This window comes from Stomoxys calcitrans, chromosome 4 (genome assembly GCF_963082655.1).
Source record: "Stomoxys calcitrans chromosome 4, idStoCalc2.1, whole genome shotgun sequence".
NCBI classification, from domain to species: domain Eukaryota; kingdom Metazoa; phylum Arthropoda; class Insecta; order Diptera; family Muscidae; genus Stomoxys; species Stomoxys calcitrans.
The window spans coordinates 186,587,978-186,606,048 of NC_081555.1; the positions used below are offsets into that span (position 1 = coordinate 186,587,978).

General features: G+C 37.1%; 1 protein-coding gene across 4 annotated transcripts in view; it reads left to right on the forward strand.

Annotated features, from left to right (window-relative positions):
• Nucleotides 1–18,071, forward strand: part of LOC106084607 (NADPH--cytochrome P450 reductase) — a 54,049-nt gene that overhangs the window by 19,747 nt on the left and 16,231 nt on the right. For 3 of the 4 annotated variants that reach the window (XM_059366997.1, XM_059366998.1, XM_059366996.1), the window contains exon 5: nt 3,330–3,454. In XM_059366997.1, the coding sequence (XP_059222980.1) occupies nt 3,330–3,454 (125 nt within the window). Of the gene's footprint in view, nt 1–2,440; nt 2,735–3,329; nt 3,455–18,071 lie in introns of those variants that run through there. The other variant, XM_059366999.1, reaches the window with a different exon arrangement.

The window sequence follows — 18,071 nt, forward strand, 5'->3', positions numbered from 1 at the left end:
CCCGACCACTGCAGTGTGTATCAAGTAGAGATCCTTGCAATTAAGGAAGTGGTGGAATGGCTAAGATATAATGTCATTACGACGATTGGCATTAATATCTTCTCAGACAGCCAGGCAGCCATTAAATCCCTGGAGAACGTATTTCTGAACACAAAAACCGCCCTCGACTGTCGCAGATCTCTCAACGAGATGGCTGAACAGTTCAAAATACACCTGACCCATCCAGGGAATTCTAAAGCAAACGAGCTTGCGAAACTACCTTACACACTCCAGGGACACTGGACTATGTGGGTATGCCTCCAGCGACATGTAAGTTAAGTTTTCAAGACCAGACGCGAAGGGCAGCGAATGATAGATGGTCACAAAGATGGGGCTGTGGGTATCCCAAAACTATGTGGCCTCATCTAAACTTGAAGAGGTCTACTGCTTTGCTGTCATTGGCTAGAACAGACGTCTCAATCATTGTGTCCGTTATGATAGGTCATTGTCTCATCGGAAAACATGCTGACAGACTGAAGGTTGCCAGCAACGACTTTTGCAGAAGCTGGAGGGACATTGAGGAAGAAGAGACTATAGAACACCTTCTTTGTGTGTGTCCCGCACTAGCAGTTAGAACGAGTTCCACTTTAGGTTCTCATATCTTTGAGAACCTGTCTGATTTAGCAGATGTGAACATTCGCAAGTTACTGGGCTTTTTAAAGCGATCTGGATGGCTCAACGAAAGGAACTAGAAGGCATCTTTCTTCTTCCTAACCTAACCCCAAATCAAATTGTTTTCACAACTTAACAAATTGTAGACATAAAAAATCAGCTTTTGCTAACATTTTTAGGTTATGTCATACAAAAATAGCATACTAGTGTGATAGCAAAAATGATAAATTGCATGTAAATTGGCAATTTTGACACACAGAATGAAATACCAATGATACATAAAAAGTGGCATGTTATAACACAAGAACACGTTGTGTGATAGAGTCTTTAATTGTACTAATTAACTAGTTTTGCTTATGTCGTTTTGAAAAACTTTTCAAACGGTAGCATTAGTTGAGATTTTTTGGAAATTTAATTTTTCATAATCCGACATGAATATTATGATGCACTATTATTAAGATTTATTTTATTCTTGCTTTAAAGCCTAGTACTGACTTCGACTTTTCGGCCGAACAACTGTCAAAACGCATTATAGAAAATTAGCGACAAAGAAATTGCGAACACATTCCATAGAAGTGGTACTAGTTCTATAAGCAAAATAGAAGCGACCTATCGCTGCGCCAATAGAAAGTTCGCTTCAATTAATTGCCAATGTAATTTAATGCTCATGAAATAGGGGCAAACTTGCTGATTTCATTTAGAAGAACATTCCCCCATCACTCATGACAAAGTTTTCATACAACAACAACATCATCATTGAGATTTTTGTAGTGTTTCAAAAAAAAAAAACCTTTTAAAACATGTATTTTCATCTGTGAAAAGCGAATATAGTATCAGCATTATACTAAGTTATATCAAAGCTTTTTTAAGCAAACGACTCGGTTGAGATGTTTTTCAAAACGATATAAGCAAAACGAGACAATCAATGTAGACATAGCATAAGGCATGCGAACTCAAATAAATGCCTTAATTGTGCTAAATAAACACAGCCCTTAATAATGTAAAAAATTAAAAATCAAATTTCAACCACAAAAATGTATAAAATATGTAATCTAAAATTTTACAGACATAGGGAAAGAAAATAAATCCTACTAATAATATACCATAAAATTTAAATTGTGTTGAAATTGAAATTCGCAAAAGATCTCAACGGGGGTGACGTTTGAGATGTTTTTTTTTTTTTTTTTTTTTTGTTTGCTTCCAAACCTAATATTTAAAGTAATCGTCGAAAAATTTCGCGAAAAGCGAATATAGTACCAGCTTTAAAAGCAAACACACCTACATATAAATAAAATTAAGTACTCATGCTCACATGGTAAGGACCCGAACGTCGATCTATTGTACAAAAAATCTTAATACACGTCGTTTCAATCATATCGTGTTTGCTACCAACGTGCTGTTTACGGTTTGACAGACATAATCTCATTATACAATTAGTCAAAGAGAAACATAAATGGCTGTCAGTGAGGAAGAGTTTCTTGATTTTTTTTCAATCATCGTGTTTGCTACCAACGTGTTTTTTATGGTTTGACAGACATAATCTCATTATACGATTAGTCATAGTCATTAGTCGCGAAAAGCGAATATAGTACCAGCTTTGAAAGTAAGCGAACACACCTACATATAAAATTAAGTACCCATGCTCACATGGTAAGAACCCGAACGTCGATCTATTGTACAAAAAATCTTAATGCACGTCGTTTCAATCATATCGTGTTTGCCACCAACGTGCTGTTTACGGTTTGACAGACATAATCTCATTATACAATTAGTCAAAGAGAAACATAAATGGCTGTCAGTGAGAAAGAGTTTTTTGATTTTTTTTCTTCGCGTGCGTGAATATATTACAAATATTTACGTAAACATGTTTACGCTGCTATTTGTATTATAGCATCATTAATAAATGAAAACCGAAATGTATTTTGTGGTACGCTTGCGATCATGCAAGTGGCTTTCGTGTGGGTTTTTCCAAAAATCCAAATTATTAATGCCCGAGTGCAGCGCAATTATTGATGCAAAATATCCTCCATCTGACCGTTTCAAGAGTTTGTATAAAAATGCAGTGTCGCACGTGCTACATCGGGTAATTACAAATAAAAAATTACTGAAAGTGCTTGCGTTAACATCCTATATTCAAAGGTCATAGATATTTATCGTTACATGTATTATTTCACTTACATCGCATACTGGGTTAGGATTGTATTTTATTGACCAAAAATCTGTAATTTTTGAATCGAGGTCCAGAGGCCTCAAGCTTGAATTAATAACAACAAAATTAAATTGAAAAGGTTGAGTGAAAACTAATCAACAGGGATTTCTTATCATTCTTTCAGTTTTAATATATTTAAAATCAGTTCCGTAGTTTTTTTTTTTTTTATTTTTCATAATCTACACTTCTAAAGAGGGTCATAGTAAAAAAAAAATATTTTAGTAAAAAATTTCAAAATATCTAAAATTTTTTTTTTTTTTTGATGAAACTTATTTTTGATAGTGAAAGGTATTACTGTAATTTTGCCTTGCTTAAATTTTGGTCTGTAATGTGTCTCTGTAATATAACTAATCTCGTGCGCATTGCAGTTCATGTCTAAATGGCAATGACATTCGACAAATATTAATCATTAGATTTTAACATTACATCCTTGGTATTTTATTATTAAACACATTTTGTTTCTTTATAGGTGTTTGGTCTAGGAAATAAAACATACGAGCATTACAATAAAGTCGCAATATATGTTGATAAGCGTCTAGAAGAACTGGGGGCAGCTAGAGTGTTTGAACTTGGTCTTGGAGATGACGACGCTAAGTAAGTTTCAAGAGAAATATGTCCAAAATGTATTTCATTTCTATTCTACTTTATCATAATTAGCATACATATTCAGCCCTATTCTGAGTAACGATTCCCTGGGAGTTTTTCCCCTATTCAGAATAACAAATCCCTGGGAATTCTTTCCCTACTCCCTTATTCTAAACTTTAATGTTACTTTAAGAAAAATTATACCACATTACTATTTACGAACAATTTATTATCTAGGGATGGTGTATGAATATATCAAAGTAGTGGTTCTTACTTAAATATTCTTAGACCCATATACATAAAGAAATGTCCCTTAGTGGGGCTTGGACTCGCATACTAAAAGGAGGTCAATTATCATTATAATAACAAATCCCTGGGAATTCTTTCCCTTCTTCCTTATTCTAAAATTTAATCTTACGTTAAATGTTTTAAAAAATTATACCACATTACTATTTACGAACAATTTATTATCTGTGGATGGTGTATGAATATATCAAAGTAGTGGTTCTTATTTAAATATTCTTAGACCCATATACATAAAGAAATGTCCCTTAGTGGGGCTTGGACTCGGATACTAAAAGCAGGTCCATTATCATTGAGGTAAATCGTACAGGAAGTCTTTCTCCTTTTCCTAAATGGAATGTTCGTAAGCAATTTTGCAACATTCCAATTCAGACCTTAAATTACCCTCAAATACTTGTTGCCACATTTGGTAGCATTTACTCTGCCCACTGCAAGCTATGGTAAAATGAGGAATCAGATTAAATCCTTAAGTCGATTTCCGGCCGGGCGGCCGCCGCCCAGAATTATTGATTAGATTTTCACGCTCTAGATCGTAAAATGAGGAATCAGATTAAATCCTTAAGTCGATTTCGGGCCGGGCGGCCGCCGCCCAGAATTATTGATTAGATTTTCACGCTCTAGCTACACAAAAGAAAGCCTTTAGATAAAGCAGCGGATCTGGCAGACTGCCACAGCATTCATGTTGATGGAGAAGAATTAAAACTACTACTCACCAAACTAGTTCGGCTAAGAATCCATTTATAAGTATACCGATAGGCTTTCTGTTTCGATTTATCTATGTTACTCAGTCTGCCTGTCCATTGTATTCTTGTGATTCAAGTTTAAGCCCTATAATAAAGGGCCTCCTTTTTATAGCACACAAAAGAAAGCCTTTAGATAAAGCAGCGGATCTGGCAGACTGCCACAGCATTCATGTTGATGGAGAAGAATTAAAACTACTACTCACCAAACTAGTTCGGCTAAGAATCCATTTATAAGTATACCGATAGGCTTTCTGTTTCGATTTATCTATGTTCCTCAGTCTGCCTGTCCATTGTATTCTTGTGATTCAAGTTTAAGCCCTATAATAAAGGGCCTCCTTTTTATAGCCGAGACCAAACGGCGTGCTGCAGCGCGACATCTCTTTGTGTAGAAGTTTTTACATTCCTGCCATACCAAATGGTAAGGTGTCTCACAAATGTCGCCAGCTTTAGGATAGATAGATATAGCTGTCATATAAACCGATCTCCCAATAAAACTTCTTGAGTCTCTAGAGAGCGCAATTCTTATCCGAATTGGATTTGAAATTTTCCACGATGATTTTTCGTATGATCTTTAACAGATTTATCAAGCCTGATGTATGAAGCTCCCATATAAACCGGTCTCCCGATTTGAACCTCTTGCAGGCGTCATTCTTATCCGATTAGGCTGAAAGTTTGCTTGTGGTGTTTTAACTTTTGGCAATTATGCCTAGTATGGTTGAAATCGGTTTATAAACTGGTCAGGGATGTAGCCACAATTCAAAATCGAAAAAATGCCAAAAATTCTTCTGCTACTGTGAATGTAAAAAAGTCACCTCAAATTTTTTATTCAAAATTGTGGTCGATATTGGATGACCCATTGTGGTGTTTCGTTTTAACTTTTGACAATTGTGCCTAGTATGGTTGAAATCGGTTTATAAACTGATCAGGGACGTAGCCAGGATTTAGCCACATTTTTTCAATATCGAAAAAATGCCAAAAATTCTTCTGCTACTGTGAATGTAAAAAAGTCACCTCAAATTTTTTATTCAAAATTGTGGTCGATATTGGGTGACCCATCGGCGGTGACATTTGGCCATAAAGTCCGAGCTAAATTTTGTACTGCTTTCCAACACACTATTTATAGGCGTATCTTAGTTGTTGTTGTTGTTGGAGCAGTGTGGTATACACTGAGGCGGCAGCCCTTGCCGATGAGGAACTCCATCGGGTCAATCCGGTACGTACAACCGGCTGCCATGGGTTTGGGCGTATCTTAGTCATCCAAATCCGCCAAAATGCTTTATAGTGATAGTTTTGGCAAATCAGAAATGAACTTTTTTTGCGCTCATTTTAATTTGTTCTCAGACTTAATTTATGATTTCAACAGGTTATTGTTTGTGTCGGTCAATTGGTTTCAAATTACTTATTTACGAAAAATTTGAAACAAACAAACTAAAAACATTAATCAACAATAGCAGCTATAATTGTTAAATATTTCAAAAAAAAAATGTTACCAATTTTTTCGAAGAGCCATCTACAAGCAAAAAAGTGATTCGTTTCATATAAAGGGAATTTTCGTCAAATAAAATACATGTTGTTTTGCGATAAATTCTTGCAAAAACATGTGACAAATATTAAGTTGTTTTCTACCCTGACAATACCGTTCATTCTTGATATATAATGATTTTTGTAATTATCTACATTGGCCTTTTTTATGGCTTTTTGTTACATGTTCTGAATGAATAAATAAAATAATAAATAAAATTAATTTAACGTCATGCTTATGTACATATATGTGCATTCTGGTTAATTTTTAATTTATTTATCGAAAAGGATGCCAATTTCATTTCGGGTTAAACAAGTTTGTTGACGGCAGTCCTCTGGCTTTCACTGCCAAATTGTCTGCTTTTTAATTCACCCTTACTCCGCTTTGGCCCGGCACCCAAACGATGCGAATCATGTCATCCTCTGAGAAGGCGTTAATCTCCTTCTTACACTGCAAGACTGTTAGTGATCTTACTGTCCTGGTTGTTATTGCCCTATTGGCCATTTTACTGTCCGTAAAGATGTTCACACTCGACGTCCTCGCGCAAGCCCCACACCACCTCACGCATTCCGTGACCGCCCGGATCTCCACCTGCAGGACCCTGTTATTGTTAGGCAGTCTAAAACAGATCTTAATGTAGACCCCAGGCCCACTTTGTTCTCTAGCTTTAATCCATCCGTGTAACATGATCTTCCAGATGGCAATATTAGGGTTTCGTCAATCCAAAACTGCCGCTGGCAGAAGTGCCTCGGACTCGACCTCAAGTATTGATGTCGATGTTATGATACACAATTATGTCAAAGGCCTTCCAGGTTCACACAACTCCATTATGGTTTTGCACAATGATCTGCTGTATTCGTCATGCTTTAAATAAAACAAAACCTACTTATGGGAGTTGTTTTCACACATTAAACTGCCAACTTTGGGATGAATACTTCTTTACTGTGTAAATCTTGCCAAACTATTTATGTGCGTTAGAATTTTTTTACCTGGCAGCCATTTGTGTTTTGCTCTAATGATTTTTGTCATTGGACAAACCATTTTGTTTTTGGTACCTTGTACTGCTATTTGCTCAGTCAAAACACGCAAGGAAAAATGTTGTGTGTGAAAATGTGCACCAAATTGCAATTATTTTGGAAGCCCATGGGCCTGCTTGGGTTTATTTTCTTGTGTACGTTCACAGTAATGATCAATAGTGTGGTATTTTTGTCACATTCTGAGCGTACCAAGCTGCTCAATATACTGACTGCTATTTGCTCAGTCCTAACAAGCAAGAAAAATGTTGTGTGTGAGAATGTGTCTATACCAGTGACGAGCACCAAATTGCAATTATTTCCAAGCCCATGGGTCCTGCTTGAGATAACTTACTGGTATACACACACAATAACGATCAATAGTGTGGGTATTTTAACCCACCACTGACCTAAACGTTCAAATACTCATTCCTTCTTTTTAGTAGAAGAGACATAAGAGAAAATTATTGGTCCCGTGTGCGAATAATTGTATACGGCTATCGACACACATTTGTAATTAAAAAGTTTTTGATATTACAACTAACTAACTTGGTCCATTTACCGAAGCAAAACTTTGTCTGTGAAAAGATGTCCGTTGAAAATTGCATCCAACTATTTCCGTTTATGTTTATAATTTGCATGATGTTTCATAGAAAAACTCTGCTGACTTATAGTATGTAACAAAAATCTTTCCTACTAGAATCAACTATTCTTGAAATTGACTAATAGAAAAAAATATTAAAAATGACCGTATTAAGCTTTCTTAAATTTATTTGCGTTACCAATAAATTGAATTTGAAGAAAAAGGGGTTCCAGAGACGAATAGCTTTGTAGAAAAATTGTCATTCAGATATCAAGAGACGATAGCGAATACCAATTCTGAGTTTGTTGTAGAGATTTTCGGGAGATTGTGAAATTCCAAGAAAAAAAAAACTAAATGGTTTTATTTGAAATAATTATTATAAAATATAAATTCATCATGGTTATAATTTAGGGGGTTTTAAAATTATGTTTTCGAGTCCTTCAAAATTTCCATTTCATTGCTGGTCCATTCAAATAATTTATAATAAAATATTATTAATTATTCTTTGGGAACCATATTTATTATTACTTACTTTACTTTAATTGGCTATGACAGAATATTTGTTCCACTAGCCGAACGTAGAATAGCGGGGCTTTTGGTCTTCCCGGTTTGCGTGTACCACTGTGTTTGCCTTCAAAAGACTTCTTTGCTGGAGCTTCTTCATCCATTCTAACAACATGACCTGGCCAACGCAGCCGTTGTATTTTGATGCGTGTAACTATGATATCGTCGTCATACAGCTCGTGATTCTTACGTCGCCTATATTCTCCATTATCACAAACTGGTCTATATATTTTACAAAGAATCTTTCTCTCAAATACTCCAAGCGCTGCCTCGTCTGCTTTCACAAGTACCCATGCTTCAGAACCATATAACAGCTGACTATCTCAAAGTTGTGGTTCCCAACTTTCTCCATTTTCTTTATCTGCTCGGTTGTACAAGGCGTTTTGGGAGTTGAAACCATCCATTTCGTCTTATCTCAATTTACTGCCAGACCCATTTTCACTGACTCCCTTTCGATTATTTCAAAGGCTGCAATTGCTACTTCCGGTGACCGACCTATGATATCGAGGTCGTCGGCTTAGGCGAGTAGCATGAGATCTCTTGTAATTAGTGTGCAATATCTTTTCACATCTGCATTTCGTTTCATCTCCTTACCTTTGAACGTAGAGGAGTACGGTTTTGGGAGTTGAAACCCTCCATTTCGTCTTATCTCCATTTACTGCCAGACTCATTTTCACTGATTCCCTTTCGATTATTTCAAAAGCTGCAGTTACTACTTCCGGTGACCGGCCTATGATATCGATGTCATCGGCTTTGGCGAGTAACATGTGTTCTCTTGTGATTAGTGTGCCATATCTATTCACATCTGCATTTCGTATAATCTTCTCCAACACGATAGGCTGTCTCCTTGTCTGAAACCTCGTTTGGTATTAAATGGTACAGAGAGATTCTTTCCTATTCTTACTGAGGAACGCGTATCAGCAAGTGTCATCCTGCAGAGTCTTATTAATTTTGCAGGGATACCAAACTCAGACATGGCTTGAAATACCTTTGAACATAGAGGAGTACCGAAGGCGGCTTTATAGTCAACAAAGAGATGGTATGTGTTCTCCAACACGATAGGCTGTCTCCTTGTCTGAAACCTCGTTTGGTATTAAATGGTGCGGAGAGATTCTTTCCTATTCTTACTAAGGAACGCGTATCAGCAAGTGTCATCCTGCAGAGTCTTATTAATTTTGCAGGGTTACCAAACCCAGACATGGCTTGAAATACCTTTGAACGTAGAGGAGTACCGAAGGCGGCTTTGTAGTCAACAAAGAGATGGGTGTTGATTTGTCCTTCTCGGGGCTTTTCCAGGATTTGGAGCAGTGTGAATATCTGGTCCAGGGTGGATTTACCAGGTCTAAAGTCGCATTGATAGGGTCCAATTATCTCATTGACTTTAGGTTTTAATCTTTCACACAGTACGCTCGAGAGTATCTTGTATGCGATGGGGAGGAGACTTATTCCTCTGTACTTGGCACATTTCGTCTTGTCTCCTTTCTTGAGTACGGGACATAGTATGCTGAGGTTCCAATCATCGGGTACGCGTTCATCATTCATCAGCGTGTCGCCTCCGGTCTTAAATAGTTCAGCGGGTAACCCGTCGGTTCCTGCTGCCTTGTTGTTCTTTAGTCGGGTCACTGCTACTTGGACCTCATTCTGACTAGGAGGTAAACATTCTATACCATCATCAAGGATTGGTTCTGCGGTATCCTCTTCGCCGTCAACGTCGGATGTAATGTTCTTTCCATATCCTCAGCGTGTTATCTGTGTCAGTTACCAGATTTCCTTCTTTGTCTCTGCAGGAGGAGCCTGCACCAAAGCCATCGGTTTGATTTTTAATTCTTTGGTAGAATTTCCGGACTTCATTCTGACTCCTGTACATCTCAATTCGCCCACATTCACGTCTTTCCATTTCCTTTTTCTTTTTGCGGAATAGACCTCTCTCCTTTTCTACCGATACCTCTCCTTCATCTGGCTCGTTGCTACGGATTGCAGGGTTGCTCTATATGCCGCATTCTTTGCTTCAGTAGCATATCGACACACTTGGTCGTACTAGGGGTTTCTTGGAGGAGGCTTCTAGTACCCAAGTACGAATTTCACGGCATTTTCCATGGAGTGGGCAATAGTTTGCCACTGCGCCATTATATTATTGGAACAAGGAGTGCTTTTATCAAACAGTTGGGTTAATCGAGCGGAGTTGTAATGTTCTTTCCATATCCTCAGCATGTTATCTGTTTCAGTTACCAGATTTCCTTCTTCGTCTCTGCAGGAGGATGTGCCTGCACCAAAGCCATCGGTTTGATTTTTAATTCTTTGGTAGAATTTGCGGACTTCATTCTGTACATCTCCGTTCCGTTCCGTTTTTACTATTTACTACTCCGTTTTTACTTGGCCGAACTTTGGATGTCCATTATCTCGGGTATATATGTTGATCACCTTTCGTCATAAACCGGTGCATAATTTATGCCCCATAGCAGCTATATGGTCCGATTTGAACCAAATTCGTCACGGACATTGAGTAGTACAAGTTATTGTCCAATTTTGTAGCACAAAATTTTGGTCTTTTTGGTAGCCATATCCAAATAAAGACCGATCTGAACCATTGATACGGTCGATGGACCGATCGGGGCGAAGTTGAAGAAGGATGTCGAGTGGCTTAACACTACTCACTGTCCCAAATTTGAGCAAAATCGGATAACAAATGTGGCTTTTATGGGCCTAAGACCCTAAATCGGCGGATCGGTCTATTTGGGGGCTATATCAAGATATAGTCCGATATAGCCCATCTTCGAACTTAACCTGCTTATGGACAAAAAAGAATCTGTGCAAAGTTTCAGCTAATATCTCTATTTTTAAAGACTGTAGCGTAATTTCCGCAGACAGATGGACAAAAGCACGGACATGATTAGATCGTCTTAAATTTTTTCGATGTTCAAGAATATATATACTTTATAGGGTCGGAAATGGATATTTCGATGTGTTGCAAACGGAATGACAAAATGAAAAATATACCTACCTATCCTTCGGTGGTGGGTATAAAAATACCATTGCGATTCACTCCTTAAAGAAAATTTCATTAAAATTTTGTCTTTAAAAATATTTATTGAACCTATAGACCAAGCGGCTCGATATGCCGATTGGACTAGAGGTTCTCTCGAAAGGCTTCTGGGTGGTGGATACCTATCCACAAGATGATGATTTCAATGGTCTCTGCGATAACAGCCCAGAAGGTATTTCTTAGATAGCATTTAGTTATGTCTTCGCACGGGTAGCATCGTTGTTGTTGTAGCAGTGCGTTGTGCACAGAGGCGGCAGCCCTTGCTGATGAAGGACTCCATCGGGTCAATCCGGTACGTACAACCGGCTTCCATCGGGTCAATCCGGTACGTACAACCGGCTACCATGGGATTTGTCTTCTGATGGAGTTGAGAACTGAGGAGACAGCCCGTCGCAGTTCAATAGCTTTGTACGTCCTCAAGTGCTGCCGGCAAGTGACTTGAGGACCATGTGTTTACTTTTGACTTTGTTGCAAATTGATGTGGCATGTGGGGAGAAATTGTAAGAGCTGTCAAATGTGACGCCAAGTATTTTTGAACACTTAATGGTAGGAATCATTCCTCCATTGACCATCACAGTCAACTCGATATTCACCTCACGCGTATTTGTAATGAACAATGGGGCTGAAGTTTTGGTGGCAGATACCTTCGGATATCTTGCAGCGAAATATAAAGAGAGTTCGTTGAGTAGACTTTCAACCTATCGCAGATGACTTCAATAGGTCGGTGCCTGATGCCATGATCGTACAATCGTCCAATTGTATAAAAAAACTCTTCTAAAAGAGTTGCGCATTACTCGCCTGGGCGGGTAACAAATAAATGTTTTGGAATATTTATGAAATTTTGTTATTCGGTTGGAAGGTCTAAAAATACATATAAAGATTAGTTGGCCATCGAACAGGTACTTTTGACTTTGTTGCAAATTGATGTGGCATGTGGGGAGAAATTGTAAGAGCTGTCAAATGTGACGCCAAGTATTTTTGAACACTTAATGGTAGGAATCATTCCTCCATTGACCACCACAGTCAACTCGATATTCACCTCACGCGTATTTGTAATGAACAATGGGGCTGAAGTTTTGGTGGCAGATACCTTCGGATATCTTGCAGCGAAATATAAAGAGAGTTCGTTGAGTAGACGTTCAACCTATCGCAGATGACTTCAATAGGTCGGGGCCTGATGCCATGATCGTACAATCATCCAATTGTATAAAAAAAAAACTCTAAAAGAGTTGCGCATTACTCGCCTGGGCGGGTAACAAATAAATGTTTTGGAATATTTATGAAATTTTGTTATTCGGTTGGAAGGTCTAAAAATACATATAAAGATTAGTTGGCCATCGAACAGGTAACAAATACGCAAAATTAAAAAAAAATTGTATCTCTCGTCATACTATTGTAGTTACCAGTCGTCATAAGAACCAAGTGAGAATTCTGTTTGGTGCTGTTGAAATTGTCCATTGAAAACAAAACATCGAATAACATAATTCAATACAAGTCTTAACGGCCCCAGGCATGAAAATAAAAATGATCGCGAAAAGTTAACTCATCCGATTTATAAATAAATCTTGTGGACGATTATTAATTATTTTACTCTACATGGAAAATAAAATAGCAATTCGACCGAGCCAAAAATTACTTTATGAAACTTAATTTCCTATTTGGTTTCTTTGTGGCTTAACTGGTTAAATATTTTTTACAAATATTGTTTAAAACATTTGTTTGACGATTTTGTGAGCAAACGCGTCGTTTAAAATCATTCTGAATTGAACGAAACAGTGTGTGCTGGCAAATTAAGCTTTAAAACTATCGGATATTGTCCGGCTGCAGACCGTTGGGATCTCTGTTTCTATTACAAATAGAGAAACAAAAACTACATTTTTAAAGTTAACTAGCGTATTCTGTTCAGCTTTTGGAATAGTTGCGAAATATCATACATTTATTAAACATAATTGCATGGAGTTTTTTGTGTCGGTTTGAGTCGTACATTCATATTACCTAGGATTAATTGTTTTATTGTGTTCCTTTTAATCCAAAAGCGTAAAAAGGCATTCATCTATTTGACATGTTTTTAGCTTAAGTCTTTTTGTTTTTAATGGAGTTTGACAGTTGTTCACGTGAAAAGCCGAATAGAATACCAACACTTAAGCAGAAAATGTTGTTTTGCTTTGTAAATGAGAGTATTCTTTTAATTTTTAGGAATTGTTGTGAAAAATTTTAACTTAATTTTTTTGAACATAATTACATGATATTTTTGTAAAGGGTGATTTTTAGCCATTATCTTTTGACAACAACGGTTTAAACAGCTCATGCACGTTTCGTGTTTTGTTTCACTGTCAAACGTCGTCAATTTGGTCTATAATTTAACCATGAATCGTCTTTCAAACGAACAACACTTGCTAATGATTGAATTTTATTATCAAAATGCGTGCTCTGTTAAGAAAGTTTGACGATTTTGTGAGCAAACGCGTCGTTTAAAATCATTCTGAATTGAACGAAACAGTGTGTGCTGGCAAATTAAGCTTTAAAACTATCGAATATTGTCCGGCTGCAGACCGTTGGGATCTCTGTTTCTATTACAAAGAGAGAAACAAAAACTACATTTTTAAAGTTAACTAGCGTATTCTGTTCAGCTTTTGGAATAGTTGCGAAATATCATACATTTATTAAACATAATTGCATGGAGTTTTTTGTGTCGGTTTGAGTCGTACATTCATATTACACTAGGATTAATTGTTTTATTGTGTTCCTTTTAATCCAAAAGCGTAAAAAGGCATTCATCTATTTGACATGTTTTTAGCTTAAATTTTTTTTTGTTTTTAATGGAGTTTGACAGTTGTTCACGTGAAAAGCCGAATAGAATACCAACACTTAAGCAGAAAATGTTGTTTTGCTTTGTAAATGAGAGTATTCTTTTAATTTTTAGGAATTGTTGTGAAAAACTTTAACTTAATTTTTTTGAACATAATTACATGATATTTTTGTAAAGGGTGATTTTTAGCCATTATCTTTTGACAACAACGGTTTAAACAGCTCATGCACGTTTCGTGTTTTGTTTCACTGTCAAACGTCGTCAATTTGGTCTATAATTTAACCATGAATCGTCTTTCAAACGAACAACACTTGCTAATGATTGAATTTTATTATCAAAATGCGTGCTCTGTTAAGAAAGTTTGACGATTTTGTGAGCAAACGCGTCGTTTAAAATCATTCTGAATTGAACGAAACAGTGTGTGCTGGCAAATTAAGCTTTAAAACTATCGGATATTGTCCGGCTGCAGACCGTTGGGATCTCTGTCTATTACAAATAGAGAAACAAAAACTACATTTTTAAAGTTAACTAGCGTATTCTGTTCAGCTTTAGGAATAGTTGCGAAATATCATACATTTATTAAACATAATTGCATGGAGTTTTTTGTGTCGGTTTGAGTCGTACATTCATATTACACTAGAATTGATTGTTTTATTGTGTTCCTTTTAATCCAAAAGCGTAAAAAGGCATTCATCTATTTGACATGTTTTTAGCTTAAGTTTTTTTTTTGTTTTTAATGGAGTTTGACAGTTGTTCACGTGAAAAGCCGAATAGAATACCAACACTTAAGCAGATAATGTTGTTTTGCTTTGTAAATGAGAGTATTCTTTTAATTTTTAGGAATTGTTGTGAAAAACTTTAACTTAATTTTTTTGAACATAATTACATGATATTTTTGTAAAGGGTGATTTTTAGCCATTATCTTTTGACAACAACGGTTTAAACAGCTCATGCACGTTTCGTGTTTTGTTTCACTGTCAAACGTCGTCAATTTGGTCTATAATTTAACCATGAATCGTCTTTCAAACGAACAACACTTGCTAATGATTGAATTTTATTATCAAAATGCGTGCTCTGTTAAGAAAGTTCATCGCGTCTTCCATTGAGAGACGAAGCTCATCTTTGGCTCAATGGGTACGTAAATAGGCAGAATGGTCGATTTTGGAGTGAAGACCACCCAGAAGCATAGCAAGAGCTACCAATTCATCCAGAAAAAGTCACAGTCTGATGCGATTTAAGGGCTGGTGGCATCATTGGACCGTACCTCTTCAAAGATAATGAGAATCGTAACGTAACTGTGAATGGTGACCACTATCGTGACATGATATCCATATTTTTTTACCCAAAAACCAAGAGCTTGGCTTGCATGATATGTGGTTTCAACAAGACGGTACCACATGTCATACAGCACTCGTAACAATGGACTTTTTGAGAGACGATTTCGGTGAACATTTTTTTTCACGTTCGGGACGGTCAATTGGCCGCCAAGATCGTGCGGTCTTACGCCTTAGGCTATTTTTGTGGGGTTATGTTAAAGATTATATCTATACAGACAAGCCCGCTCCAATTGACCCATTGGAAGACAACATTGAAGCATTTATTCGTGAGATACCATCAGAAATGTTGAAAAAAGTATGCCAAAGTCTGATGCGGTTTAAGGGCTGGTGGCATCATTGGACCGTACCTCTTCAAAGATAATGAGAATTGTAACGTAACTATGAATGGTGGCCACTATCGTGACATGATATCTATATTTTTTTGCACAAAAAACAAGAGCTTGGCTTGCATGATATGTGGTTTCAACAAGACGGTACCACATGTCATACAGCACTCGTAACAATGGACTTTTTGAGAGACGATTTCGGTGAACATTTTTTTTCACGTTCGGGACGCTCCAATTGACCCATTGGAAGACAACATTGAAGCATTTATTCGTGAGATACCACGAATAAATGTGAATGGTGACCACTATCGTGACATGATATCCATATTTTTTTGCCCAAAAACCAAGAGCTTGGCTTGCATGATATGTGGTTTCAACAAGACGGTACCACATGTCATACAGCACTCGTAACAATGGACTTTTTGAGAGACGATTTCGGTGAACATTTTTTTCACGTTCGGGACGGTCAATTGGCCGCCAAGATCGTGCGGTCTTACGCCTTAGGCTATTTTTGTGGGGTTATGTTAAAGATTATATCTATACAGACAAGCCCGCTCCAATTGACCCATTGGAAGACAACATTGAAGCATTTATTCGTGAGATACCATCAGAAATGTTGAAAAAAGTATGCCAAAGTCTGATGCGGTTTAAGGGCTGGTGGCATCATTGGACCGTACCTCTTCAAAGATAATGAGAATCGTAACGTAACTATGAATGGTGGCCACTATCGTGACATGATATCTATATTTTTTTGCACAAAAAACAAGAGCTTGGCTTGCATGATATGTGGTTTCAACAAGACGGTACCACATGTCATACAGCACTCGTAACAATGGACTTTTTGAGAGACGATTTCGGTGAACATTTTTTTTCACGTTCGGGACGGTCAATTGGCCGCCAAGATCGTGCGGTCTTACGCCTTAGGCTATTTTTGTGGGGTTATGTTAAAGATTATATCTATACAGACAAGCCCGCTCCAATTGACCCATTGGCGTAAACGCGACTTTTATTTATTACACATGTTTTTAGCTTATAAATTTTTATTATATGGAGTTTCACAGATTTCCGCATGAAAAGAGGAAAAGGATACCAAACCTGCATTTCGTTTGGTCCCCTACCAAACTCATCAGTAGGATCTGTCAAAAAGACATATGTCGATATTTTCTTGATTGAAACTATGTTCTTAAGGGTATTTTCTTCTGTAGCACAGCAAGAAAGAAGATTATTCCACCTCATTTCTACCAAAGGAAAATATCCAGCATTACAAGAACATCGGTTGACTTCGTTCGTACAGCGCACAATAAATAAAAGTTGTATCACCACCATTATCTTATTATAACTGTTTGGAGAAACCAAAGGAAAACATATGTTGCTCTCTTTTCCTCATTACTCACTCACACTTAGTACAATCAGTTGAAACAGTGCACGCCTTTAGCAGGAATAGAACAAACTTTGAAACGACATTAAATGCTGTTCTTACACCCACCACCATAGGATGGGGGCATACTAATCTAGTCATTCCGTTTACAACACCTCGAAATATTCATTTAAGACCCCATAAATTATATATATTCGTCTCGTCGTTCTGAATCGATTTAGCCATGTCCGTCCGTCTGTCGAAATCACGACAGAGGTCGAACGCGTAAAGCTAGCCGCTGGAAATTTAGCACAGATACTTAATATCGATGTAGGTCGTTGGGGATTGTAAATGGGCCATATCGGTTCAGATTTATATATAGCTCTCATATAAACCGATCTTTTTGCATGTAAAGTGCCAAGTACGGTCCATATCAGTCTACAACTTGATATAACTCCCATATAATCCGATCTCCCGATTAGACTTTTTGAAAAACGCAATTTTTGTCCGATTTGGCCGAAATTTTGCATATTTTCTTATGACTTCCAAGAAGTACGGCCAAAATCAGTCAATCACCTGATATAGCTCCTATGTAAACCGGTCTCTCGATCATTCTTGTTCGGTTCCTAGAAGCTTAAATTTTTGCTGGTTTGACAGAAGTTTGGCATGTAGAATAAAATGATGCCGAACTTGTTATCAGCTGTTTATTTCCTTTGTTTTGCAATGAGTTCGCAAGATATCAACAGGGATAGCGAAGATTAAATGTTAAATAAATCAAAATTGTAAAAAAAGCATAAAAATTGACTATTAAGATGTGATTTAGTTTTACAGATATGCAGTAATGCATTGTATGTAATAATTTTAAAAAAGTTTTCCAAATTATAATGAAGACAAATAAGGCGACTTGTGCATATTCAATCTACATATGAACCGATTCTCGGCCTTTACAATGTCGCACGGTCATGACTATATCAACCAAGGAGTGAACAGCCCTGTTTAAAAATGAATCGCCTACAAAGTTACAAA